The sequence below is a fragment of the Fistularia commersonii genome, chromosome 30, assembly GCF_037954325.1.
Source record: "Fistularia commersonii isolate RoL2024-O1a breed Wild chromosome 30, RoL_Fcom_v1.0, whole genome shotgun sequence".
Classification (NCBI taxonomy): Eukaryota; Metazoa; Chordata; class Actinopteri; order Syngnathiformes; family Fistulariidae; genus Fistularia; species Fistularia commersonii.
In genome coordinates this window covers 97,501-125,000 of record NC_141313.1, presented here as the reverse complement: position 1 = coordinate 125,000, position 27,500 = coordinate 97,501, and the positions used below count along the sequence as shown (strand labels likewise).

General features: G+C 50.8%; 1 protein-coding gene across 1 annotated transcript in view; it reads left to right on the top strand.

Moving 5' to 3' along the window:
- ext1b (exostosin glycosyltransferase 1b) overlaps positions 1 to 27,500 on the top strand; it is a 71,222-nt gene that overhangs the window by 23,470 nt on the left and 20,252 nt on the right. The window contains 1 exon segment of the mRNA XM_086178285.1: positions 25,170 to 25,263. Within this exon segment, the coding sequence (XP_086034411.1) occupies positions 25,170 to 25,263 (94 nt within the window).

The following is a 27,500-nucleotide window of genomic DNA, read 5'->3' as shown; positions in this document are numbered from 1 at the left end:
GGGGACGGGGGGGGATGAAGGCCGTGTAACGATCTCACCGCGGCGATCCTTTAGCCACCTGACAAAGCGTGGTCGGCGGCCTCGGTGACAGGGTATGTAACCTTTTCGGGAAGCGCCCTGCCCACTTGGCTCGTGTTCTCTTCTGCTCGATTTTACGCCGGCGTGAGGGATCTAATCACTTCCTCCCCACTCCCTGCCCAGCCCGGCCGGTGAGCTCCATCCAATAAGAGAGCCCGATAAACAAGACGCGGGCACAAGATACAAGACATTTAGCGGCTGTAAATTCTGTGTGACGTGCTCGGGTGGCCTTTTAACGGAGCCGCGGTTCACAGAAGCTGAACGCAAGAGATTTATGGGACGTCTAATCCAGACGGGTCATGCCGTTTTTCCACGAGAAATGGGATTGGTTAGGTCTCTCCCTCACAAAGCTAGATCAATAAATATATGTCCTTTTTTTGTACTTCCACAAACTGCAGTTTTTTCACCATATTAAATGTTGGTACTTCGTCGGATGTGGAAAACCCTCAAAAATGACGTTTGTGCTTTGCATATAGGCCCCGCCCCTTTTCTGAAGACTCCGGCAGTGTTCGGAACAGTTTCGTGGGTTCCAGGTTGTTTCCAGGAGGCTCGTTCCTCCGTCCTCTGCGAGACGTTGCTCTGGATTCCCCCGCAAGCGAACGCAACCCAAATCAGGGCATTTGAAAAAAACAACCGACGATTCCACCAGCCGTTGCAATCGGTGTAATCGGTGTAGGCGAAGCCGACGCTCCCTGCCAGTCCTCTGTTTCCGCTTTGCATTTCTTTCAACTTTGGCTGGATCAAGTTTCACAAAAGGTGAGAGCGAGAGCTTTCCTGTGGGATTCTGTCAAAACTCGTTGGGAAGGTTCCCCACCATCTTGCTGTTTTTCAGTTTCAAGTATTTCCGGAGTTTCTTTGACTAGACGCCTGACAAATCAGGCCCCAGACGTGGAAATACACACTTTGGGTTCATTCTCTTGTTATTCGGCAGCGGGACGTAATGCTGTCACTTCGATCGAGTGCGAACGTCTGAGAACAAACCCATTTTTTTGAAATTTTGGAATTCATTGGAGGAATGCATACTTAGCTCAGTCACAAGTGGCTCGGATCATTCTGGACCTTTCAAAGCTTTTTTTCCAGCAGTGGGGATTACTGGAGGGGCGCCAGCAGGCGATGCTTTGACCTGCAACTGTCAAACAAACACAACTTGTGGACTGTCTTTTTTTGGGCTATTTTTCTGGGAAAATGCTTGATATGAAAGTCCTTTTTTCCCACAAACTGTCATATAGGAGCCAAAGTTAAATATATGTCGCTCAAATGGTGGTTGATGCCATTGTATGCGCTTCCACCTCACAGCAAAAAGGTCCCTGGTGGGATTCTGACAGGGGCCCTCCTGTGTGGAGTCTCCATGTTCTCCACATGTCCGTGTGAGGTTCCTCAGGGTTCGTCCCGCTGTCCAAACACATGCAGGGGGTTACGTCTCTTTTATGTCTCTGTAAGCGGCCCTGGAATGGACCGGCCGCCGGTGAACTGGGAGAGGCTCGGGCCCTCCCAGCCTGCGACCCTGACGGGGCAGAAGCTTAGAGATGATGGACAGATGGACGGATGGACGGATGGACGGACGGACGGACGGACAGACAGACGGACAGACGGACAGAAGGACGGATGGATGGATGGATGGACGGACAGACGGACGGATGGACGGGCGGACGGACGGATGGATGGATGGATGGATGGATGGATGGATGGATGGATGGATGGATGGATGGACGGACGGACGGATGAACGGATGTAGCTCCAACGACTAGCCTAATCCTCAGTATAAACCCCCCCGTTACATTGACACACACGGTCATTTGTTTGACTTGTTTGTTTGTCAGTCCCTGCGTTTGCGCTTCGCTCCTGACCTTTAGTCTTCAAACAAGGTCTGACCATTTGAGCCCGTTGGTGACGGTCGTCGCGCCCGAGGAAGAGGCGGGCGAAAAGCCGGACGTCGGGTGACTTGTGGGATCATTCAGTTCAGTTTTCCTTCTCAGCGACACTTTCATTTTGTCCCCCGCCATCTCCAGCCCGCGCCGCCGCCATCCCCTCCCCCCTTGTATTTGACCCCGCCTCCGGCAGGGAGGCCGGCAGCTTGGATGCCGGGAGGAGGAAACGAGGGGAAAATGAAATGTGCGGCGAACGGTCACCCAGGCCAAGTGGCGCCGTTGCAAAGAGGCCCCGCCTGCTGGTTCCCCTGATTCTAAGCGAGGGGGTTCACCTGCTCTTGTCCCCCTGGGGGGGGGTTGCGAGTGACTCGGAGCAGAACATTCGAGGCTGGAGAGAGTGTAAGGTCCAGGTCCGGGTGGATATTAAGCGAGAAAAAGGATACGAACCAAGGTTAATTCCAAAGGCAAGCGGAGGCGAGAGTAACAAATTGAAAAGCACAACACGGGGAGAATCCGGAGAGAAGAGCTGAATGTGGTCTTTTATCTGTCAAGGGGAGAAGAATCTGTGTGAAAAAGAGGAGAAGGAGCAGGGGGGGCTGGGGGCGTTGTTGCCGGGTAAAAAGGGTATTTTGCACGGTGGATTTGTTAAGGTATATTCCCAGCATCAATAAGTTTCCAGCCGAACAAGAGGGAGCGCCTTAACTCTCTCCAGGAGAGCCGAGCTCGCGCTAATCAAGACTTCTCCTTCTCTTTTTCTCCCTCCCCTCTTCCGGACTTCTCTGTGGGCCCCGGCCGCCGTCCGTGCACGCCGTCGCCACCCGTCCAGGTAAGGAAATCCTCACGCTGTTTTGATTTTTGAATATGCCACTCGTACTTCCTGGAAGCGGAGTGGGGGCGTGAGAACTGACACGCCGGAGCCGACATGCTCGGCATGTCAACGAGGGGAGGGTCAGGAGACCCTCCTGTCAGGAGGAGACCTTTCTTCTTCTGCCAAAGAGAGAGATAATCTGCTTGGATGTGACAAAGAGGGAGAACAGTAGGCGATGGCGTCCAATGACAGCCTTTGTCTTTTACATTCGCACCGAGCCGTGGCTCTTACTCCGAGGCGTGAAGAATCGTGGGAGGGTCGCTTCGCCTCACCCGTTTAACCGCCTTCCAAAATTCCCGAGATTTTCGGACGCTCCCTCAGCTCTGAGTTAGCATAGCCTCGATCGGTCCGCGTTTATTGTAGGGATCTTCTGGGTCTTTGTCGGGTTTGCTCAGGATCTCCACGGAGAGTTGCGGGGTCTTCGTGGGTCGGTTCGGGCGTCAGCACTTCTTCCACAAGGTCCCGGGGTCGATTCCAACGGAGGACCTTGCTCTGTGGAGTCCCGCGTTCCCTCTGTGTCTGCCTGCCGCCGTCCAAAAACATGGAGGAGGATGATTGGAGACCCTGAATTGTATGAAAGAGTATGTCTCCGAATGTGGCGCTGCCGCTGGCTGGGCCCTCCTTCCTCCAGGTCACAGCTGGGAAAGGATGCAGAGTGCTGGCCAAGCCGAAGAGATAATGGCCACATGGCTTTCAGAGTTCTTGGATCTTTGTTAATGGCTTTTTTTTTTTTTCAGGGTCTGTGTCGTAGCGAGTTAAGCGGCTCTTTGTGTGCCTGTCTTGGTTTTGTTGGCGTCCTTGTCAATGTTTTTCTCGGAGTCTTCATTATCGGGTGTTTCTCGGTCCGTGTTTGAACCTGAACACCTGCCCTCCCGCAGTTTCACCCCACCGCCATAAAACCACAAAAACCGGAGAGGTACGAACGCTGTACGAAGCTGCACCTCCTGCAGGCCCCTTGCAATCTAACATATTTCTACACCGTCAGAAGGGCTGCATCCTAATAAGTGCACCTGATCGTCATGCGAGGTGACAACACATTAGCTTTTTAACTGTACAAGGAGGAGTTTAGCATCCTTGCCTGGAGATGGATTTCGTCCCTTCGCCCGCCATCGCGGTCCTTCCTCCGCCAGCGTATCTGCGGAGTCTCTGTTTTTAGCTGCCAGTGGGAGACGTGTTGGCCTGATCTCTTGACTAAAGCTTCGCAGGTCGTCTATCTCCCTCTCCCACACTGGCTGCTGGAAACGGTGTCAGGGTGTCTTGCCACCTCGGCTGGAGCAGGGCATCCCGACCATGAAGCCAGGCGGAGGACTCGCGCGTGCGTGTGCTTGTGCGTGTGCGTGCACGAGAGATGTGGTAATATATCTGGAAAGACAAATAATATTTCAGCCAGATTAAAAACTTTAATGTGCTGTATATCTATGGATGAAGCTGGAGAGTTGAGCAGCGGGTGGATGATCCAATCTTTGACCAGACAGACAAGCGATCCCGGCTTTAGGTGTTTCCTGGGTCTGATTCTCGAGCTGAAATGACCCGCTCAAACACCCAACATGGCGTCCTTGATTGCCTAACTAGTGTTGCAAGTTGTGCAATGTCATTTCCTATCAGGAGTCTATAAATCATTATTTAGCAGAACTGATTCAACGGTTTGACCGTTGAATCAGTTCTGTGTGTGTGTGTGTGTGCGCGCGTGCATGCGTGTGTGGGAGGCACAGATATCGACCAATAACCCGCTCACCAGTGTGAGTGGATGAGCCATTGGACTGACTCCAATTTTTTTTTTCCTCAAAGGGTTTAAGGTTCAGAGGACAGTCTTGCACTCGCACACTTCACACACACACACACACACACACACACACACACACACACACACACACACACACACACACACACACGCACACACACACACACACACACACATGCACTTGGTGCTTACCACCCAAGCATGGAGTTCCCTCCACGAATTCCAGCGAAGGCGGCAGTTTTGTCAGAACTGTGAGGAAAGACGCCAATGCGAAGGAATGAATATCTGGACCAGGTTCCTGAGCCGACGGGCAATGCACCTGTGAGTCCTGAAGGCCTTTGAGGACCAATTTTCTTTTTCTATTTTTGCCGCAGTTACTTGGGGTTTCCGACCTTATACAGAGGAAAATCCAGAAGATTTGGATGAAAACCTCATGTTATGACACTATATTACATTGACAGATATTCGACGACCTCTCCAATGCTGAGGCCGCAGCAGCAGAATGCTAACAGTGTTTCTAGCTTGGCTACCAGCACTGGGCCGTGTACCTGCCTCCCCCGCTCCACCGTGTGTGTGCATGACTGATGGTGTGGTGGGCCATCACTTATGAGTGGTCGGACCAGTATTGCAGCCTCACCCTCACACACACACACACACACACACACACACACACACACACACAAGGGCAATATACAATGGGGTCTGCACTCCAGCAGATGCATTCTGCTCATTGGCTGTCAGGCTGTCATCATTAGAGTGATAAGAAACAAAGGGTTGGTTTCTGATAGAGATTGGGACTGGGATTCATCCAGGAACCTCGGCGGCGACCCTCCCTGACCCCGCTCTCCTTTTCCCCCCTCACTCGTCACCCCTCCTGCTTTAAATCCCCTAATCTTTGGCGTGCGTCCACCTCGCCGCCTGCCAGAAGTCGCTCTCTTCGCCTGGCGTTTAATAGCTTAAAGAAAAGGGCAACACTTTCCCATTGTCTCTCGCCCTTTAATCATCGCTTGCGGAGCGGCGGCGGCGGCAGCGCTTTGCTTTTTCCGACGCTCGCCATGGTGGGCTTATCTCAAGTGCCCACTCGTCGCCTGTGGATCCTCTCATCCAGACGACGCTCGTTAAAAGCCGGCATCGCTGTTTGATTTTACCCAGAGACGCAGGCGCGCCGCCTCTTGCACGCAATTAAATTCACCGCCGTGCCATGCATGCCCTTTCTCTCTTTGTCCGTCAAACACCATCACACAAACACACACACACACACACACGGACATCCCCCCTCCCACTTAACTTCCCCTCTGTTTTGTCAGAGGGTGGACCGTCCCTGGTCAGCTGAAGTGATGGGGATGATAGGCCAGATTACCCCCCAGATCTGACCCCGGTGCAGCGGTCGGCCGTCCCGTCCCTGCAGTCGGACGACACCACGCTGCTGCGAAACCTAAATTTCAGCCTTGAAATGTTGGCTACTACTAATGTAACTATTATTTCCCCCCTCTCAGTATTCACTATGCTTTGTTTTCCATATTGACGATCCCTCTCGAGCCCCCCAGGGAGGCGGGGAAGCTGTCAGAAGTTCCCTGAGCTCAGGGTTCTCCTGCAGGACGCCCTTCTTCACGGCTTGTTATCGTGCAGGATGGCTCCCATGCAGGCGGTTCCCTCCTTCTCCCCTGTCAGCGTGTCTGAGCTTCATCGGTGGACTCCGTCCCGCAGGGACGACGACTGTCAGGTCTTTTTTTAGTCCTATGTTGAGTTCCCTACCTTCCCATTTTAACACGCACACACACACACACACGCACACACACACACACACACACACACACACACATTGCCAACTCACTGTCCTGTTGCCATATATTTAATCAGAGGAGATTGTGCTGCGGTCTGGGACATAGAGAAAGATGCCTCTTGCTGTTCTGTTGGTTTGCAGGGGGTAGGAGGTGGGGATAGGGGAGTGTATGTGTGTATATGTGTGTGTGTGTGTGTGTGTGTGTGTGTGTGTGTGTTTGTGTGTGTGTGTGTGTGTGTGTGTGTGTGTGTGTGTGTGTGTGTGTGTGTGAGGGGGGTTTGTTTCTCACCAGGATTAACCTTGCCAAGCTGAGCGCTGAAGCCAATCGGATGCTGCCATGCATTTGTTTTCAGCAAATGTATTTGGGTGGACATGGTTGGTTTTTTGTTTGTCCTTAAAAGTTTCTGCAGTCACTCTTGGCCCGCGGTCAGCCACCCGACCCCCACTCCCCCCCACCCCCCCACCCCACACACACACACACACACCCGCTGCTGAACCCACGGCACCGTGTTTCACCTCAGCGCCGATTCCACCGAGCCTGAATTCCACGCTTATCTACGAGCAGCAGAATGAGTCTCAAGGGACAGCGGGACTGCGGAGGAGGAGCCGACTCCTCCATGCTCAAATGCAGATGTTTTCAGGGACGGCAGCAGTTTTCAGGCGGTAGCCATCTATGTTCTCAAAGCACATATCAAAGCCTTCCAGAGGGATGTGGTTTTTTTTGTATTGCTTTGTTTTGTTTTTCGCAACTTCGTATGAGTTTTGTGTGTGTGTGTGTGTGTGTGTGTGTGTCGTGATGTGAAGTTGGGGTGCCCGCTGATGATAACTGAAGTCTTTGGGGGCCTGCGGCCAGAACTCTGCTCAGTTTTCCCTCCAAACGCCTTGCAGAGCCAACTGTGGTGTCTCAACTGCCTCGTCTTCTTCTGACTGCCCTGACCGGTTCTTGGCATTGCAAAGGGAAGTATAAGATAGGATGGATAACTAAGGTCTGAAAGAATAGGCTTGGATAGCTCAGGACAGGTTAGCAGCATCGCGGTCCCGTGTCCGACTTCAAAGAAGAGTGACTATCCCTATGATTATAGCGGGGAATCATGACCACTTCCAGTTCCCCCAAGCCATATATGAGGGGGCAGTTGTTAAGGGAGCAAATAAGATGGTGAGTGACCCCTCCCGCCTCCTCCCCTTCAGCTGAATGAGCCGCTGCCGTTAAGAATACGCTACGGGGTTAGCAGGTGTGGGAGACCCGGTTCAAATTGTCCTTTATTCCCACTTCCATTTCATTATTGAATGGACTCACTCATCCTAACTCAGGCTTACAGCTTCTTGAATGCCTCCACCTTCGCTCCACCTTCGCTGCACCTTCGCTCCACCTCACCACCCGACCTCGGGCCCTGGCTGATGGGCTGGACTCGCTGTTGCGGACCCACCTTTTTCTCTCCCTTGGAATACAAACAATGTCTCTGAGACGGAGGCTTAAGACCATGGATCCTCTGCACGTCAGTCCCTGTCTCTGTAGTTCTTATCTGGTACTGCTTTTATTGCACCTCAGGCCTGCAAGGATTAATAGAATTCTTGGTCTTTTAATGTCGTTGTTTTATTGGACCTCTGTAAATTATTTGTTTCTAATCTGCAATTACATGCACTTTTAGCGACTACCTCTGGAATTTTATTCGTTTTCATTTTAGACTTACTCGCGCTTTCGGCTTTTACCCGTGGGCTAGTGCAATATCCATAGTTCCCGTCCGACGATTCTCGACGTTCAAGGTAAATGGTTGCATTACTCCTGCGCCAGTGGTTCGTAACCGCATGAGTGTCCTGTGGAGCAACTTTTCCGGGCTGATGGCGTGTGAACAATGCAGCGGTGCTCTACCAACGGCCTAAGAAGAGTTTCCCTCACTGGACGATAAAAGTTCATTTGATCTGATCGGACCTGAAAGGATAAAATAAGATCAGGTAGCATAGGAGACGAAAGGATAAGACAAGAGGATGAGACAAGATAGGATAGCATAGCATAGCAATGGACAGGAAAGGATGAGATCGGATAAGACAGGAAAGGATACGATAAGACAAGAGAAGATTGCCGATGGGTGACGATAAGGTAAGATAAGATAAGACACAATCTGTCGTCACAGCAGGAGTCGCCAACATCAAATAAAGAAGATATTATCACAGGAAGTCAATAGAGACGGATCTGTGCGAACGGGAGGAGGAGGATGGAGACGTCGAAGCAATAGAAGAGAAATAAGGGGAGAACGAAAACTACGTCTGATAATATGAGCAATCGTAGCGCATGACGTGAGCCAGAACATTACTACAGCACTTTGCTCCAATGGCAGTGCACCAGCGTGGGTTCCCTCGCGTGATGTGACCTCACGCCTGGTTTTTGTGGGCCACGGCCCGCCATCGCCGTTCCTCCCTGTAGTATGTGAAACCCTTGACTCGCATGTTCTTCAGCGGATCATTGGGGTTCCGATACATTTTTCGTGGTTTTACTTGTTGCGTGAGCTGTGAGATGGCCCCGGCTCGTAGGACGTCATCGTATGCATCAGATCTGCATTCCGACATTCTCTCAGGCTCTTGTGGAGCCAGATCTTCTTAGAGCGAGGTGAGGTCTGTGTGCATTGAGAACGAGTGACCGGTGAGGCTCTGCAGCCCCAGGGCTGAAAAGCCGCATTACTCCGTGGGTGTTCGGCTGACTCCGTCTCCAGAGATACGCTTACCGTCTACGGCCGTACGTGACAAGATGAACGGTCATATCACGGGTTATGAGCCAATAGAAACAGAAGTAGCGGAGTGTTCCTGTCCAGCAGCACTGCTCAGTTCTATATGATGACCGGTGGCACGTAGTCAATGTGAGAAGGTCCCCGCTCGGACTTGGACGAGGGGGCCTGTCTTTGTGGAGTTTGCACGGCTTCCTCGGTTCCCTCCCACAGTCCGAAAACACGCAGGAGGTTCATTGGGATGAATGCCGTGCCGTCGAGGTGAAAAAGGAAGTGCCGCGAAGACGAGAAGTGTGAGAACTCCCTGTCGCCGGTAGTAATATTTGTCAGAACTGCATTCCGGCATTTTTTCTCAGCATTGTGGAACTGGAACCTGCTCCGAAGAATTTTCAAAGAATACGAGTAGGTCTGTGTTCATAAACCAGGTGAGATTTGGTTGTTTTAATTTTGAAAGAGCCCTTCAAAACATCAACCCTTTCTAAATCGCCATGGTGGTCCGTAGTCGGTGGGCGTTGTGCCCTGCAGGTCATGTGGGTCTGTATATAGTGAAATACATCGGGCCTGAAAGGCTGAATGCCACTGTTTCCCGCAGCGATCACCGATGACACTAATGTGTGTCAGTGTTTCGGCTGCTGATGGTCAGTTGGAAGCCGGCGGTTTGTGTGACTGCGAGAAAGACCAGCTGCAGGGGCTCTGCCAGGGGTCTGCAGTGCATCTCGCCAAAGAGAACAAGTGCGCGAGATGCCGGAGTGAGTCTGCCAGTGTCTCAGGATCCCAGAACGATGGGAGGCGATTTGGAGATTGCCCCCCCCGAGTACATGCCCGCCACCCCCAGTGAGGGGAGGGACCGGCGGATGCCCATTCTGCTTCTACCCGGGCTCGGCCTTGACTCTGCACCAAATGTACAAATACAGCTGTGGGCGGCGTGGAAAAGAAGGACGCTGGCGGTATTGGGTTTTGGCAGGGGTCCGTCAAGGTGAAGGGAGGGCGTGTGCACGTGGAGCGGCAGCTCGGCAGGTCAAGGCTGCTGCAGGCAGAGGAGGAGAACGCGAAGCCGTATGGAAGAAGATGTGGAAGATCAGGTCTCGACCTCGTAGTGCGAAGCGTCCGCCCACGGCCGCAGGCTTCCTTTCACCTCCCCTCACCCAGGGGTTCGGCCTTTGGACTTCAGGACTATTTATTTGACGGCGTCTGTGTTTCTGTCTGCCCGGTTAGATTAACTTTGCCCGGCAGCTCCTGTAAGTAGTACCTGAGCACGGCAGAGCGGCGCGTGATCGGTTGATTCTTTTATTTTGACTTTTTTTCTGACGCGCTCAAAAGTGGTCGAGTGCACGGAAGTCTATCTGAGAGTCTGGCGAGTGGCTGCTGTGGCCGGGGATTCAGGCGGGACTGAACGAACACTGGATTTCCTGCTTGTTCTCACCTGTTTCACACAAACTGCCATTTTTTCATCCTGTTTTGTCCACGATTTTGTTTGGCTCTGGCTTTCATGTTCTCTGGTCATGTGATCCATGCGTGAACTCCGCTGAACAAAATTACGAGGCCAATGGGGAAACATTCATGTCTAATGGAAGCCGCCTGCCCGTCTGTTTCCGGCCACCTGAACTTATGTGTGCATTTGTCTCCGCCCCCCCAGCCCCCTCCTTGGCTACAGCTGTGTGTGTGTGTGTGTGTGTGTGTGTGTGTGTGTGTGTGTGTGTGTGTGTATCTTCTTGACCACCACGCCACTACTCTTCCTCACACAAAGTTCCCCTTCGTCGATCAAACCTGTTTCCTGGTGGCCCCTCTCCTACCACTGGGCTCAGTGGTAAAAAATAAAATAAAAATGAATGCTGTTCAGTGTGCGTGCGTGCGTGTGTGTGTGTGTGTGTGTGTGTGTGTGTGTATTTGTGCTCCTTCACAAACTTCCTTCTTGGGCCAAAAGCTTTGGGATGGGTTTTGAAGACCCTACGTTGAAAGCCTCAACTTAGAGGAACGTTGTGTGATTTTCAGGGTGGAACGCCATGCTACATGCCACCTAGCCACCCGAAGGCACACCGGTGCACTTAGCTTTTGTTGCGACAGAAGCGTGGACGGTCACGCGATCACCGAGCAATGAAGTGTTGAGGTCTCGCTCTGATCGGGAACCCCCCTCGGAGCCCCAGCCGCCCGCTCGAACCCCCTCGATCTCAGTACAAAGTCAGTGCTTATCTGTATTTTGGCCATAAAAGAAGAACAATAAAAAAAAAAGAGTCTGACGGCGCCCGCTGTTGCACGCCAGGTGTCTGCATGTAGGAGATTAGACCCCAGCATGGGGATCCCATTAAAACTTTGTGTGTTGATGTTCAGCCCGACAGGTTACAGGTCTAACAAACGATTCAACTGTAAAATCTAGAAGGTGCACGGGTGAATTAGGGCGGCCATAACCGCGTCACATAAAGGAACATCCCCGATCGTCGGCCTCCGTGGTCATATTCTTACACGACGCGCTGTAAATTACCCTAAAATACAGCGACGGCTTAAAATCCCAAACCTTCCGAGTGAGATGGGTTAGTAATGCTTTATCGGAGTATTTAAATCTCTCACTTACAGCGCACCATTCCCTTTGCACTTAAAATGGAATATTGGTGAATTAGTAACTTAATATCGGGATACATTAACCATGTCATTGAGTTACAACGTCATCAATTTTATATGTCGACCGCCAAATATCTGCGTGTTTTATTTAAGAATAATAAAACGCGGAATAACCGGCCTCTGCCTGAAACTCATATTCTCCTTATCAAAAGAAGTCCAGCGTCACATGAACGCGTAACATTCCATCTTAGTCATTATTATTATTCGTATTATCATTTATTTCGATGTGTTGTTTCCTGCTCAAGGCCGAAGTGCACAGAATCAGCATCTGCTAACATCTTTTACGGCTCCTCAGGTATCAATAGACGGGGAAAAACAGCTGTTAATGAGTATGGAAGCCGTGTTTCATTTCCCCGTTTCTGTGCGCCGACCCCCCCCCCCCCCCCCACGCTGGAGGCGGTCCCTCCCTGGCGGTCAAACAGAGAGCGCCTGCGGCTGGACGATAGACGCTGCTTTGGACACGGTTGGCCTGAAACAGCGAGGTTAAAGCACCCGGGTCTGTTCCCCCGTCCCTCTGTGACTGCAGAGACAGGAAGCGACGCCTAACGCCGTCACAGACACAGAGGGAATGTGTGAGCTCTGGGCTTGGCAGCGACTGCGGTGCGTCGCCTTCGCGTATCCACAGCTAAGCAGCAATTTTTAAGGTCATCCATCGCCGTCCCCCAGAGCAGAGGGAAGAGCGAGGCTGCATGAAGAGCGAAGATGTTGATTAAGACAATAAGTCTGAAAAAGCCCCCTCTGCCCCGAGATCTTTGAGCATCATGACGGTAAAAGCGAGAAACGGGGAGGTGGAAAATCAGCAGTTTTTTTTTCGTTACTCAAATCTGAAGTTGCAAATTGGAGATGCGGCAGATGAGTCTTTGTCCTGCAGGCATCAGAAGCAAAGGTGCTGAGCTCCAGAGAGTTCTTTTGGTTTGTTTTTTGCTAATGGTTTACAAGCCTATACACACACACACACACACAAACACACACAAATAAAATAAAAACAAGTAGCCCTTCTCTCTACGGCATGTCACTATTAATGCTACATTAATTTGGCTTTTCATTGCAGGCCGCGGCGCTCCTCGGGGTGCTGGCGAGAGCGCGAGGCATTTTTCTTCCCCCCGCGGCATCTAAATATAAATCTCCCTGACCTTTTTATTTTCCCAGATGTTCTGCTGTGAAGGAGATTTCACGGGCTCTCACACGGACACCTCTTTTGTCTCATCTTGTCCAGTAAATTGCTCTTTTTCTTTTGCTTTCCTTTCTTTTTTTCAACCAGCTAAGCACTCGCAGTAAATCCACCGACGCAGGTTTTTTATTTATTTCATTTCTAGCCATCGTTTCAGCCGTAACTATCCAACAACTGGTTGTAATCTCCAATTCTAGTCTCAACGCATGTTGCTATTTGGTCTGATTGTCTGGATGATTGAGGACCCCGTTCCCCAGAGGTCAGGTGGGGTCATAGGTGGGGTCCATGATGACGCGGCGGCGGCAAGATGTCTATTTATAGGCATTATAGGAATGCAGGTGTTCACGGAGCCTGAGGAAGAGCTATTGTGAAATCAGATATGGTTACTACTGTGTAATATCTACGGACCCTTTCTCACACACACACACACACACACACACACACACACACACACACATACACACACACATACACACACACACACACACACACACACACACACACACACACACACACACATAATAAACATGCATTTGCATGTGCTGCAGGCGCTGGTTGCATGTCATGAATCTGCTGGTAGGAGGCGGCGGCGCGAGGATCCTGTGAGCGCTAATTAAATGTGTTTAACCCGAGGTCACTGGCAGAGGCGCCATGAATGAAACGCCGACGACTCATGATGGTGAGCGAGAAAAAGCCATCCGGACTCTCAGCAAGTGTGTGTGTGTGTGTGTCTGTGTGTGTGTGAAGGCAAAATCACGTCGTAAATGTTTTATAGGGTTCCTTTGAACTGCTCCGCGCTGAAGGAGCGTACAAGTCCGAGGGGAGAGCCGCGCCTCTTCCCACGGCTGACCTAGTTAGCGCCTAGAAGGACAGGCCGGAGGTCCCGGGCGGAGCAGATGTCACAGCAAGAACGGGTCGAGGTTCACACATGTTGGGCCGCAGGGTTCTCTCCTTCCAGGTCGCTCTACCAGGTTCCTCCCACCGTCCCAAAAACAGTCAGGAGGTTCATTGAAGAATAATGCGATTGGCACGTGACCCTGTGATTGGCAGGCGACTGATCCAGATTAAGCCCCGCCTCTAATGTAGCATCACGCAGCATCCTAGAGATGCGAAGGCTCATACTGACTTGTAATAATGACTTGAGGTAGGAGGAAGCAAAAGTTCTGATGTCCTAATGTTGTCTTCCGCTGCTCATTCTCCACGTATTCCAAGAGAATTGCTAGAAATCCCAATCAAAAGCCTCAGCAAATATAAGTTTTTTTCCTCTCGCGATGAAAGCAGTCAATTGTCAGGAAGTTATTGTGTGCAGTCATTTTTGTACGGAGAGTCAAATGTAGAGGAAAAGACCGGGAGCATCGGGAGGCTGTCAAAGAGATGGAGAAATAGGAGCTGACGTGTCTTGTCTGGGGGTGGTTGTTGTAAAAGCGGGGCCCGATGGTCTGGAACCACCAGTTCTAATGCCTTTAGCTGACCGGGCGCCACGTCCTCGCCAGCAGTTTCAGGCTACGATGCAGCCGTTATGATTAGCGCCGACATTAGCCCATTAGCATTTACTGCCCGGGCTAATTGGACTCTCAGCTGGAGGTGGATCGATTACCGGGCGATGAACCGATGGCGTTGTTTGTTTGTTCGGGACACGCACGAGACATTTGAGATGCGCGTGCACGTCGAGAGAGGGCGCGCTGAAGGGATGATTTACTGGATGAGCGTACGCCGCTTCAAACTAAGACAGGCAGCGTTGTGCATCCCATATGTGTGTGCACATTAACAAAAATTGCTGCCTGAACTGAGTGAGTGTAATGTCTTTCAAATGGTCCTCCGTGTGTGTGTGTGTGTGTGTGTGTGTGTGTGTGTGTCTGACTTTTTGCCAGGTCCATTTGTCGCGGATGGTTAATGCAGCACTCGTGGCGGGATTGTTATGACTATGAGGAAGTAGAACAGCGCCCCGTTGCCGGGGCGGGTGACTAAGAGCAAGGCGCCGCCGCCGGCTCGCCGTCCCATCGCCAGGCGATGGGAGATGACATTCTGCCGCTGACTCAGATCAAAGTGGCGAGATTACTCTCCTCCATTTTCTTTGCCCTGAGGAAAAGACAGCGCTGAATGTGCGTCGCATCTGTGCCTGCAAAATGATAGTTTTAATAAAGTGTGTGTGTGTTTGTGTGTGTTTTGGGGGGTAAAGGTTTCCCAGTGTGGCGCGCGGCTTTTTGATTATCCACTAAAACTATGGGGTGAGCAATACACACCTTAAGTGGCGCTAAAATTTCCTCCCTGACTTTTTGAACTCAGTATTTTGACCCCACAGACACACAGACACACAGACACACATGCAGACACTTACGCACACACGTGCATGTTCGTTCCCTGTGTCCCGTTCCACGAACGTGTCATTTTGAAACGATGGGGCGGGAATTCCCGTGAGTCGAAGCCATGATTCTGTGGCAATGACATCCATCAGATTCAGCCCAAAGCACACACACACACACACACACACACACACTTTTCACCACTTTCACATCTGCCCTCCGCAATTAATCCCTGCCTGCCATTAGAATACATTCATTGGAGGGTATTTTTATCTGTGTGTGTGTGTGTGTGTGTGGGGGGGTGTCCTCCGCTCATCCTTTCTGCTCTTTTTCTTTTCCTTGGTGGGGAACAAAGGGAACCCGTCGCATTGTCACATTGTGTGATTTGACTCATTCCACAAAACCGCTGCACTCGAGCGGCGAGCGAAGGCATCAGCAAATGTCGAGTGACATCTGAAAAAGTCCCAAGAGTGACGGGTCTACCTTGAAAGGATACTTAATGCACTCATCTCCTATTTGTATGCACCTGTTTGCGCCTTTTCATTCATCCGCTCATTCATTCATGCTTTGTCTCTCCCGCCCGTCCTGCTCTCAGGGTGGCGGGGGGGCCGGAGCCTCTCCCGGCCGACACGTCCCATCGCGGGGACACATTCAGAGACGTCCACTCTCCCTTTCTCCCACACGTCTGGACATCTGAGGGTCTCCACTGAACCTCCTGCATGTGTTTGCACGGTGGGAGGAGCTCTGAGGAACCCCACGCAGACACGTGAGGAACCCTGAGACTCCACACGGGAAGGAAGTGTGGGAATAGAGCTGGGGAGGTGAGCACGTTGTGAGTTAAGTGCATGTGAAGCTCTGTCGCTTTGCCCACGGTTCTTATCTGAGCCGTCTCCAGTTTAGATTTAAACCCAGGCATCCGTCACAGCTCACCTCCTCTTCCTCAAGCCTTTTCTGGGGGTCCGTTGGCCATTGTTCTGCCCATGTTTTTCACATTTTTTTTACCCGCGGCAACCCGAGCGCTTCTGCTCCTTGCGTTTAAATTGTTGCGCAAATGATATAAATCTTCTCTGGGCTCTGGATTCCTCTTCCTCGCCCCCCGATCGTGTCGCCTGCAAATATGCCTCCCTCTGCAGATATTGTTCTGTTGCCGGATCTGTCAGAAGGGATTTAGTGCTGGGTTTCAGCGAAGATGAAGCCTCCTTTTTTTTTCTTGGAGATGCATGAGGCTTATTAGTTCCCTCTGTCGGCCTCTTCTTCCTCCCCCTCCTCCCGTCAGCGAGCCTCAACCGCTGACGAAGTCTTTATCGGATCCGGCCCCCGAACTCTCGGGCCTGCGGGCGGAGTCGTCCTCGGAAACGCCGAGCTGTTAATGAGATTTATGGCCGTGATTGAGGCTTTTTTTTCCCCCCTTATTTTAAACACAAGGGCTTTGAGAATGTTAAGTGGCTGTGGGAGATGGGGGGGCTTTGGGCCTTTGTCTGTCCACTTCTTCCCCACTTCCTGTGTCTGCATCTCCTCTGTGGTGCTCGGCCTCCTCCTCCGACGGCCCGCCGCCGTTCCCACAAAGCCCCGGGGCCACAGCTGTAGCTCCTCCGCGTCAGGCCCTGACCTCCCGATGTTGCGGTGGAGAACAGCTGTTCCCTCCACACACACACTCACACACACACACACACACACACACACACACACGCCTGCAGGAGGGGCTCGAGGTTTGCAGGTTTTTGTGAGGTTTTTCAGAGGAAGCTGCATTGTCTGCATGCATTTATTGCAGCACACTATCATCTCCCAGACACACACACACACACACACACACACACGCGCGCGCACGCACAGACAGTGCGTCTAAGTCGGTCACTGAAAAGCTTAGCCCTCTCTTTTGTTCTTCAGGGTGGGGACGAGTTGAACTTTGACCTCTCCGTGACCCCTGCTCGGCTTAGGAGCCTAAGTTCAGTCATATGAGCCCGGGTTCGACAACGCGGAGGTGGGTCATGTGACCGAGAGCCTCCAGGTCGCTGTGGTGACGTTATATCCAAACAGCCGGAATGTAAAGACAATCCCTCTTACACACACACACACATACACGCACGGACACACACATACACGCACGGACACACACACACACAAACACACACAGCTGCTGCGTGAGCATCGGTGTCACAGTGGCGATGGTGCTGAATCAGAAACACAGGGCCTCCGGCTGGCGCCCACCATGGCTGGTAGGAAAGCCCAGTTTATCCGTGATGAAAAGTGTCAGGGACGATGACGAGCAGAGGACCATCAACAGTATCTGACTTGTCTTTTGATTACTTTTACAGAACTGTTGTGGGAATCTAAATTGACTTATAATCGCATCATTGGGATCGTCTCTGGTCCTTTCTTTAGCTCACTTATACATTTTTTTGAGAGGCGGCTCAAATATGAGTTGTCTCTATGACACACACACACAAATACACACACACACACTACACACACAAATACACACACACACTACACACACACACAGATGGGCCGGCACACAAATCAGTGTGATCTCAGCGACTGACTGAAACGTTGTGCTGATAAATCCAGCGGGTCGCATATTGCCCCGCCTGCCTCTCTGCTTGTGATTGACAGCTGCGCCTCCTCTCTCTCTCACATAAAACACACACACACATATAAATACACACACTCACACACACACACACACACACACACACACACAGGTTCATGTATTCATATTGGAGTGTGCTACAGGAGTGACGCTTCTCTGTCATGCAGTGGTGACGTGCTCCAAGTGTGTCGTACCATTTCCACTTAATGGGAGTGTGTGTGTGTGTGTGTGTGCGTGTGTGTGTGTGTGTGTGTGTGTGTGTGTGTGTGTGTGTGTGTGTGCGTGTGTGTGTGTGTGTGTGTGTGTGTGTGTGTGTGTGCTTTATGTGTGTGTGTTTTAAGTCAGCATCCAGCTAACAAGAAGTCATGAAGAAAAAATCTCTTACAAAAGATGAGTCCAACGTGATGAGATAATTAAGATACCTTGAACTCAAAGGTGAGATCATCTTAGTTTGTCTGTGTGTGTGTGTGTGTGTGTGTGTGTGTGTGTGTGTGTGTGGTGTGCTTTCTGTGTGTGTGTGTGTGTGTGATATTTAGACCTCTCAAGATTTTGGAGGATGATTTGCCAAGAGAGAGCCTGCAGCAACTTTCATTTGGATGGAACAAATTTAGACACACATTCCTCCTTATGTGTGTGTGTGTGTGTGTGTGTGTGTGTGTGTGTGTGTGTGTGTGTGTGTGTGTGTGTGTGTGTGTGTGTGTGTGTGTGTGAAGGGGCGTTATAAGTCTTTGTTGCTTCTTGGACATTTTGAAGATGTGACGAGCTAAAAGTTACTGTAAGCTAAGTTTGGGGCAGCATGTAAATGAACATGCTGGCTGCATTAGCTCATGATGCAGGCTCGTGTGTGTCTGTACGTGTCTGTGTGTATGTACACATGAGTGTGTGTGTGTGTGTGTGTGTGTGTGTGTGTGTGTGAGAGAGAGAGCAGTCAGCTGCTGACGTTGCTCCCCCATCCTCTGGGCTTCCATGTTTCAGTGGCTCTGATGACACAATGTGTCAGTGTTTAAAAAGAGTCCGCGGCCAAACTTGCACTGACATGTCTAAATCTGACACTGTCTCACATGTATGGATGTGCGTGCGCCCACGCCCGCAAGTGCGTGCATGCATGCATGCATGCAGACACACACACGCATACATATGCACGGACACACACGCCAACTACCGCATCCTGAGGCATCTGGAAATGCGGAGCAGCCACAGCTGGTCCACAGTGCACGCTTCATGCCATTCAGACCCTTCAGTGCACTTCAGTCTGCGTGCATGTGTGTTTATGTGTGTGTGCATGTGTGTGACCCCACCCAACAAATCGGCCAATGTTGGCGGGACCATCGCTGGGTGGGAGTGCCTCACCTGATCAGAAACTCACCTCGCCTGCCTTGTCTCCTGCAGAACAGGGACGGTTGACTTTCCATTCAGCCACTCCAACATACGTCCATCTCCACCACACGCACACACACACACACACACACACACGAACACACACACACACACACACACACACACAGACACTCACACAGTCTACTGGCACTGGAGAATGAGTGACGACAAATTGAAAAGATTGCAAGGATAAAGCCATCACAGTGAATTAGTATCGTGCTGCAGAAGACTTGTTGTTATCGTGGTATTTGTAAAATATTCAGATATTCAGGACGTACATATTGGAGGCGGGGGTGTTGGTGTGTATGTGTGTGTGTGTGGGGGGGGGGGGGGGGGGGCACTTTAGCTGCAGGGGAGGAACAGGCTGCTGACTTGAGACTATCCAGAAGTTTTTGCAGGGGTTGGAAGTGTGATCTGGCATGTATATGAGCTCCGGCGGCCATGTTTATTTACTGGTGCTCTTGGCGTAGCAGCCGACCTCCCGCAGGCCACATTTCTGTCCGGCACTCACGTTAAATCTCGTTGCAGTCCAGTGCAGCCACGCAAACTACCGGGCTTATCTCAAATATCTGAAACCCCCAGCACACACAAACACGCCTGCATCCATTAACCCAACCCGAGTTGTTGCTTTCAGTGACTAAAGGAGATATGTGGCGGCGAGAAACCGATGGATGTCCCACGGTTTGTTCACACCACAAACCACTAACGGACCGCTCACTCAGCTGTCAGTCAACGGCGCCGTGGGAAAATAATCCAGCTTTACCTGTTCCTTTGAGTAGAAATGGTGAGCCCTAAAAAGTCTTTGACCATGAAGTCGAACTCTTCCTTTGACAGTGACTCACATCTCCATCGTCTTGGTTGCCTGCTTTGGGCTTGCCGATTCTAGGTTGCACCAAAGTGGCGCTCGACTCCTATTCTTCCTGCGAGTTGGCGTTTGCTGATTATAGTTGAAGTCCAGGTTTCCTGTTCCAAGGTGGCTGATTCATTTCGATTTTTCTCGATAAAATCCATGTCTTAATAGCAATTTCACTGGCGGCCATCTTGTTAGCTGTGGTCAGCTGTCTGCATATTTTCATGACAAGGGAATGTTTATTTATGTTTTAAAAAAGAGAAGATGGTCAGTCGGTTGGAGGCTGAGTTGCCTATTGGTGTGAATGAGAGAGAGCCAATAATTGGACGTCTCTGTGTGATTGACAGCCAACTCATATGGATTAAAGGCTGCCTCCGGCCTGGTGCATGCTGGGAATGGCCTCCGAGTGACCCTGTGTAGAAAGGGAATGAATGAATTAACTAAAGTCTCCTCCATGGCTTAGTAACTTTAACTCAATTAAACCCAAACAATTTTAATCACTTGTGGTCCCCCCCCCCCCCCCCCACACACACACACACACACACACTCCAGACTCCCTGCGGTTTGTGCATCTTTTTTTTCTCCCCTAGTTCTTATTTTAGTTTATTGGTCCAGATCTTTTTTCCGACTCTCCGTTGACTCCTGGCCCACTTTGAGTCGTGACCTCAATTAGATATTTTTATTTTCAATATTGATTTTCCAATTTACTTTCAATAAAATCTAATGGTCTGTTGAGCATTCCTCTCTCATTCATGTGTGGCAGTCGCTCGCAGAGAGATTCTTTTACATGTAGGTTTTTCCACAGAGAGCAAGATCCCTCGTCCTCTGAGTTTATTTAAAACGATCTTTAATTAAAGTGCTTCACTTTCGCGCTTGAAATCAGAGGCCTCTGTCAGAATATATGCTAATAGACCCTTTAGTCCTGCATTTGCAATCCCTTACTTTACATGTCTTGTGGTTTGTTGGGGTGCAGAAGTGGAAGTCATCAGAAAAAAACGTGTTCCATCAGATGCAGTTGGGTGTCGGCCTTCCCTCCCAGCAGGATGCCAAGCGGCCTGGATACAGGGTGCAGCTCCGAGCCCCTGCAGGCTGCAATATTAATTGTTTATCTGGATACTCACAAACACAAACTCCAACTCCAGCTCCAACTGGGTTCTCTCCCTGACCTCCTGGGTTCTCTCCCTGACCCCCTGGGTTCTCTCCCTGACCTCCTGGGTTCTCTCCCTGACCTCCTGGGTTCCCTCCCTGACCTCCTGGGTTCTCTCCCTGACCTCCTGGGTTCTTTCCATGTCCATCGTTCATAATGGCACTGTGCTGTTACAACATTTTTTTTTCTTTTTTCAGTAAGTTGGCCCTCATTATTGTTCCCAAAAAGTAAAAAGTGCTCATCATCGTGGTGTTAAGAAGTTAACAATAATGGTCAATCTGGATAGGGAAGTAATAGCTAAAGGTGAAAGCGGCGTTGGTGTTGCAGATCTTGCCGAGCTCCACAACACGGCTAAGACAACTGACTGTATCATCCTGAAGGACCAAGATGAGCTAAAGGTGGCTGAGGTGGCGAAGGAGGCGACTTGGTAAACAAAGGAAAGTTATTGTTAGTTTGGATGAATGAAAGCCAGCAAGCTGTAGGTAGTGTTAGCGTTAGCGTCTCATAGGCTAGAAGGCTTTACTTTTGCTGATTTAGAGAAGGACACACCGAGTGCACGTGCCGGCAAGAAGAGAAAGAACACCAGAAACACGGTCACAATTCAGGTTATCTTTAATTCCTTTATGTGCTTTTGCTAAAAATGAACCCAAAAAAGTTTCAGACTGCAGTGTGTGTTTGGGGCCGGAGAACGGATCAGCTGTGTTTATGGGTTGTGTGTGGGCCCGATCGGTTCGCAGACATTTGGTTTCTAATTCGAAGACCGAGGTTCTTCTGCACTTTGCCTGGAGTGGAGTTCCTGGCTCCTGTTCCTCTCTTGCAAAAGTCTGTTTGTCAGGGGAAAGAGCACATCTGCTGCCCGACAGGCGTCCTGACAAACACCCGTTGGAGTTTGTTGGGAAAAAAAAAATGTTGGTATTGCACCTCGTTTCAGAAAGGTATTCATTGTAAATGACTTCTTTTTGTTTATTAATATTCTATAAAATCTGGAGAGCGAGCACAGACGCTGCTGCTGCTACACCGGGTGACCAGAAGCCCCTGAGTTATGTGCAGGTGCACGAATCCCCTCTCTGACACACACACACACACACACACACATACACACACACACACACACACATGCAGAGGGTGACAGACAAAGAAATTAGCAGTTGGCAGAAACAGGGTGCGAGTTAAGTGGCTCCAGGAGCCAAATTAAACCAGGAGTAAATGGGCTCCTCGTTCTCGGGGGGCCGTTTCAGGTCAGCGATCGGTTCTTCTCCAGCTGAAACCGTCCCCCTTTCCCGCGACGGTACCCAGCCCTGCGAGAACACGCCTTCAGAAAGCCCACACGCCGTTCGGAGTTCTGCGCGCCAGAGTTTTTGCGGGCCAATCGGGCCAATCGGCCGGAAAATGTTTGGCCGTCTGGTCAATGACTGAAGGTTCCCCGACAGAAGCCCGGGCCCAGAGGCCCGAGTGGACCCGAGTGGACCCGAGTGGACCCGAGTGGACCCGAGTGGACCCGTTCCCTGTTGGAAAGGCGGGGCTGCTCTGCGGGCGGAATGCCGTCGCCGGGGCCTTGCCTGACTTTCAACAGATCCATGAGTCGAGCGTGTGGGCTCTTCCTGGACGGGGGTTCTTCAGTGGGCTTGGAGATCTGGCATGTTCCTTCTTGTGTGTTTACCCTCCCCCGACCCCCCGTCCCCTCCTCACTCTTTGCGGATGAAGTGCCGATCCCATGCAATTAGATTGCTATAAACGGAGGGAGGGGGAGGGGGGCACTTAATGACAGGTTGCCATGGAAATGGCAGAGGATGTGCCAACAGGGCTTGGCAGAGATGTGTTTCCTCGCCTCCACGCAGTTGTTGGACATGCTGACATGTGCACTTGCACGCGCACATGCACGCGTGCACACATGGGCACATAGTGGTGGGCAAACAAACGCTGGCCTGCACATGCAGACGCCATCCTGTGGGTCTCTGTGTGCAGCCTTTTTATTCTCTCCTGACTCCATTTTAAACCGATTTACTTATTTTCGATTTTTTTTTTATCCCAACTTCGCTTGACTGACTCATTCGGCCGGAAGACGAAAAAAAAATCATACAAATTCTCTTTTTCTCCCAAAAAATGCTCTTCTTTTCAAACTTTTCAGAGTCCCAATGTGAAAATGAGAAAATGCAGACATTTGCACACACACACACACACACACACACACACACACACACACACACTCACACACACACACACACACACACATGGGCTCTGCAGGTGCAGTGGTTTAACTTCAGCCCAAGACATAATGGAGAGAGAGCTCCCTTGTGTAAAGAAAGACACAGGATGAAAAACGTGAAAAGAGACCTTCAGTGCAAACATGTAGGAAGTTCTAGGCAGAGGCGGAGGAGGAAGAGAGGACAGTTTTATGTGTGTGTGTGTGTGTGTGTGTGTGTGTGTGTGTGTGTGTGTGTGTGTTTCACTCTGACAGGTTTCAGTGCGATAGAGGCATCAAGTGACCATTTGCTCATCTTAAACATGGAGAGGCGAAAAAAAAACAAGTGACACATGCACGGAGCGTGGGCATGCACGCCATCACATGTCACTGTGCTGTTAGCTGTGATGCTCATGCACACACACAGACACACGCACACACACAGACGGCGTACAGGCAGACAGCTGGTGTGGAAATATGGACTAGGAGAGCGTCTCCGTCTCCGTCTCCGTCGATAGGTGATAGAATGTCAATGTGAGGGTGTGCAGCTGTCGTTCGCTGAGTGTGTGTGTGCGTGTGTGCGTGTGTGTGTGTATTTGTGTGTGTGTTTCTGACAGAACGTCAGGCACGCAGGTGTGAAGGAGGGGGTGGATTTTTCAGTTAAATCACGGGCCTTCATGTACCTTCACTCTATTAGCAGAATTAAGAGACAGCACGACACAAGGAGCATTGACTTCTCCAGATCTTCTTCTTCTTGTTGACTTTGGCCAGCAGCTCGTCCTCCGTCAGACAGCAGTATTTAAATAAGAGTATTGAATACTGTGACCTCTTATTCTATATTTGGACACATTATCAAAAAAACGGTAGCTTGCAACAGGCCACGTCGAAACTCGCTGTGTTTAGATAAACCATCAATACAATGAAAGGTTGAACTTTTAACTTATTCTTAGGGTTTCCTCCCGTCCCGGCTCTGCAGCGAGGCTCATTTCAGCACCAAATGATCCGGATCCAGAAGCTCTACACCCCCCCCCCCCCCTCCCCCGGCGCCGCCAACGCCACGCTCCCAGTGAAGCCAGGGAAAAAAACAAACAAAAAAAAAAAAAAATTAAATATGGAGGCTGTTTAGCACAGGATGGAGGGATTGGAGTAAATGGAGAGAAGCATCTTTATATTTCCACTACTCAGGCTGGCAAAGTTAAAGTGGGATACCAAACACACACAAGCACACCACAGGCACCTTCTTCAGGCACCATCCTGCCACCAGTACACACACACACACACACACACACACACACACACACACACACACACACACACACACACACACACAGGTTCTCCCATCTGTGCCAGCTGTGCGGTGGAAGCAGGTGTCACTCTCAGCTCATTACCCCTGGCAGGGTCAATCACCGTGTTTGGAGAGCAATGAGACACACCTCGCTGGAGAGATAGAGGGATGAGGCCGCGGGATGAGTAGGGGTGGAGGAGGGATTGTGTACACCTTCTGCCCAGCCAGATAGAGGGGGGAGGGGAATACAGAGTGGCGAAGAGGAGATGCATGGGGATGCGAGGCCTGTGAGATAGCAGGGGTGTAAGAAGGAGAGAGACAGAGCAGGTAAACGAAGGGAGGTTTGGGATGAACAGGTGGAGGCAGAGGCGGCGAGCAGCTGGCGAGGAATAAATTGCAGGATCTAAAGAGAGCGGTCGATGACTAAGGAGAATCTCACTTCATTAACAAGCTGCGTGACTTCAGTTTTATTTCCTTCCATGTCACTGATCTGGAAACATTCTGGATTGCATCGGAAAAAAACTGGCCTCGGTCGTCAAGGCATTTCAGCCCCCGAAACTCACGGCCCGCCTTCCCCCTCTCTCACCCAGGTACGACTACGGCGAGCTGCTTCACAACTCCACCTTCTGCCTGGTCCCCCGCGGGAGGCGGCTGGGCTCCTTCCGCTTCCTGGAGGCTCTGCAGGTAAGCCGTGCGCCGCCGCCGCCGCCGCCACTGCCCACGCTCAGATCTCACACTCAGCACTCACTGAGGATGGATGATCAATAGATGTACGAATGAATTTGATAAAATACGTCTGACAGCTTTTCTTTACTTTTATTAATACTTTTATTTGATTCGTTTTTCATTGATTTATTAGTCATGTATATCGCTCCACAAGGTGGAGGCGCTGCAGCCAATCCCTGCTGGGGGGGGAGGGGTCATCCGGCAATCATACAGACGTCCAACCATTCACAACCATTCACAACCATTCACAGACAGACCTGAGACACTTTAGAGTCTCAGGTGCGTCCCCCCCCCCCCCCCCCCCCCCCCCCACACACACACACACACACAGCTTTTTCAACAAACTGTCACCATGACAACCCGCCGTATCATCGTCCGTCTTTTGTTCCTGTCCCGGCCCGTCCTCGGGTCCGCTCTTCGTCAGTCGTTACCATGAATGCGTCTCAGTGTTGCCTTTCATTCGGGCGCGGAAACAAATAAAAAAAAACAAAACAGAGAGCAGACAGGAAAAGAGAACCCGGGCCGGGTTCAGCGGCAGAACGCGCTCTCAGGTTCAGATAAGACACGTCCACACTTGACTGTGACAGACGCTGCAGATACAGCGCCGGGTGAGATAACATGTCGGATTCCTAAACTGCTTATTTGACTCAATGACATCCAGATCGCCGTGCTGGATCCGGGTCATTGAGCCCCATAAGTATTTATTCAGGTCCCATTCCAGCATTCGGCCTCGAAGAGACCTGACGCTCACCGGCACAAAACAAGAAAAAAAAAAAAAAGCGGGTTCATATTTGTGAATTTCGTATCTTCCGTTTGTTGTATCGTTGATGATCGTTAATTACATGCTATAACAGATATGCACACACATATGCTTCATGAGCATTTTTGCAACATATATGTGGATATATGCTAGAAATGGAGCTGCCAAGCAAGAGGTCTTGAGGAAGAGCAAAGAGAAGATTAATGGATGTAGTGAGAGATGATATGAAGATAGTTGCTGTGAGAGAGGAGAGAACAGGGTTGGATTGGATGGAGAGGGTTGATTGGCTGTGGCAACCCCTGAAGAAGAAGAAGAAGAAGAAGAAGAAGAAGAAGAAGAAGAGGAAGAAGAAGAAGAAGAAGAAGAGGAAGAAGAAGAAGAAGAAGAAGAAGAAGAAGAAGAAGAAGAAGAAGAAGAAGAAGAAGAAGAAGAAGAAGAAGAAGAAGAAGAAGAAGAAGGTTCTCTATTTGTTCTAGCAGGTTCTGTGTCTCCATTCGTTTATCTGCTCCTTGGTCTGTCTCCACACCTCCACCCGTGTCTGCGTGGCCGCTGCGCTGTCCTTTACCTCGCCTTATCGCCCTCCACCGCGTACGGTGCTTATCTCACCATCGGGCCGCCGTGCACTCGCATAACAGCACTCTAACCTCCTTTCACTGCTTTCCTCTCCTCTTCTCCTCCTCTCTTCTCCTCCTCTGCTCCCCTCCTCCTCCTCCTCCATTCGTCTGACTCACTCCATCCATCGGCTCGGTGTCCAGAGGAAGGTGCAGGGATTTACAGGCGTTGCTCTTTGTGCAAGAAGGCATTTGTGTAGAGGTCAACCTGTGCATGCATGTGTGTGTTTGTGCACGCGTGGGCGTTTATTTGCACGTGTATGCCTGTGTGCGTGTGTGTGGGCGTACATGTACAAGCGTGCACGAATGTTTTTTTGCCTGGGGTTGTTTATTTGCTTGTACGTGTGGGATTGTGTGTGTGTGTGTGTGTGTGTGTGTGTTGCTTTCTAGAGGAGACAGCAGCAGAGCCTGAGGGCCAGTGTGGTTGACACCTTTATGACCCGGAGTGACAGGGCCGTCATTACATCAAACTCCCACCATGAACACACTCACGCACACACACCAGCTGCCGGCCCTACCCCTCCCTTCATCCCTCCATCCTGGTGCCGCTCGCTTGCCAAAGGTCACATGGAGCTCCAGCAGCTCGCCTCCACCCCTGTTTATCCACTTTGTTCTGCCTCTTGATCTTCTTGAATGTCTCCTCCCCTCCGACCCCCCCAGGGGAAATATACCATCCTGTTGCTGCGCTAACACTTTCCATGAATGCGTCAAGACTCACCCGTTGACCGCCGACGAACCCAAAGAGTGTTGAATCACACATGGCTTCTCTCTGTGAGGTTCTCCATGTTGTCCACCTGCCAGCCTGGGTTCTCTGTGTTTTCTCT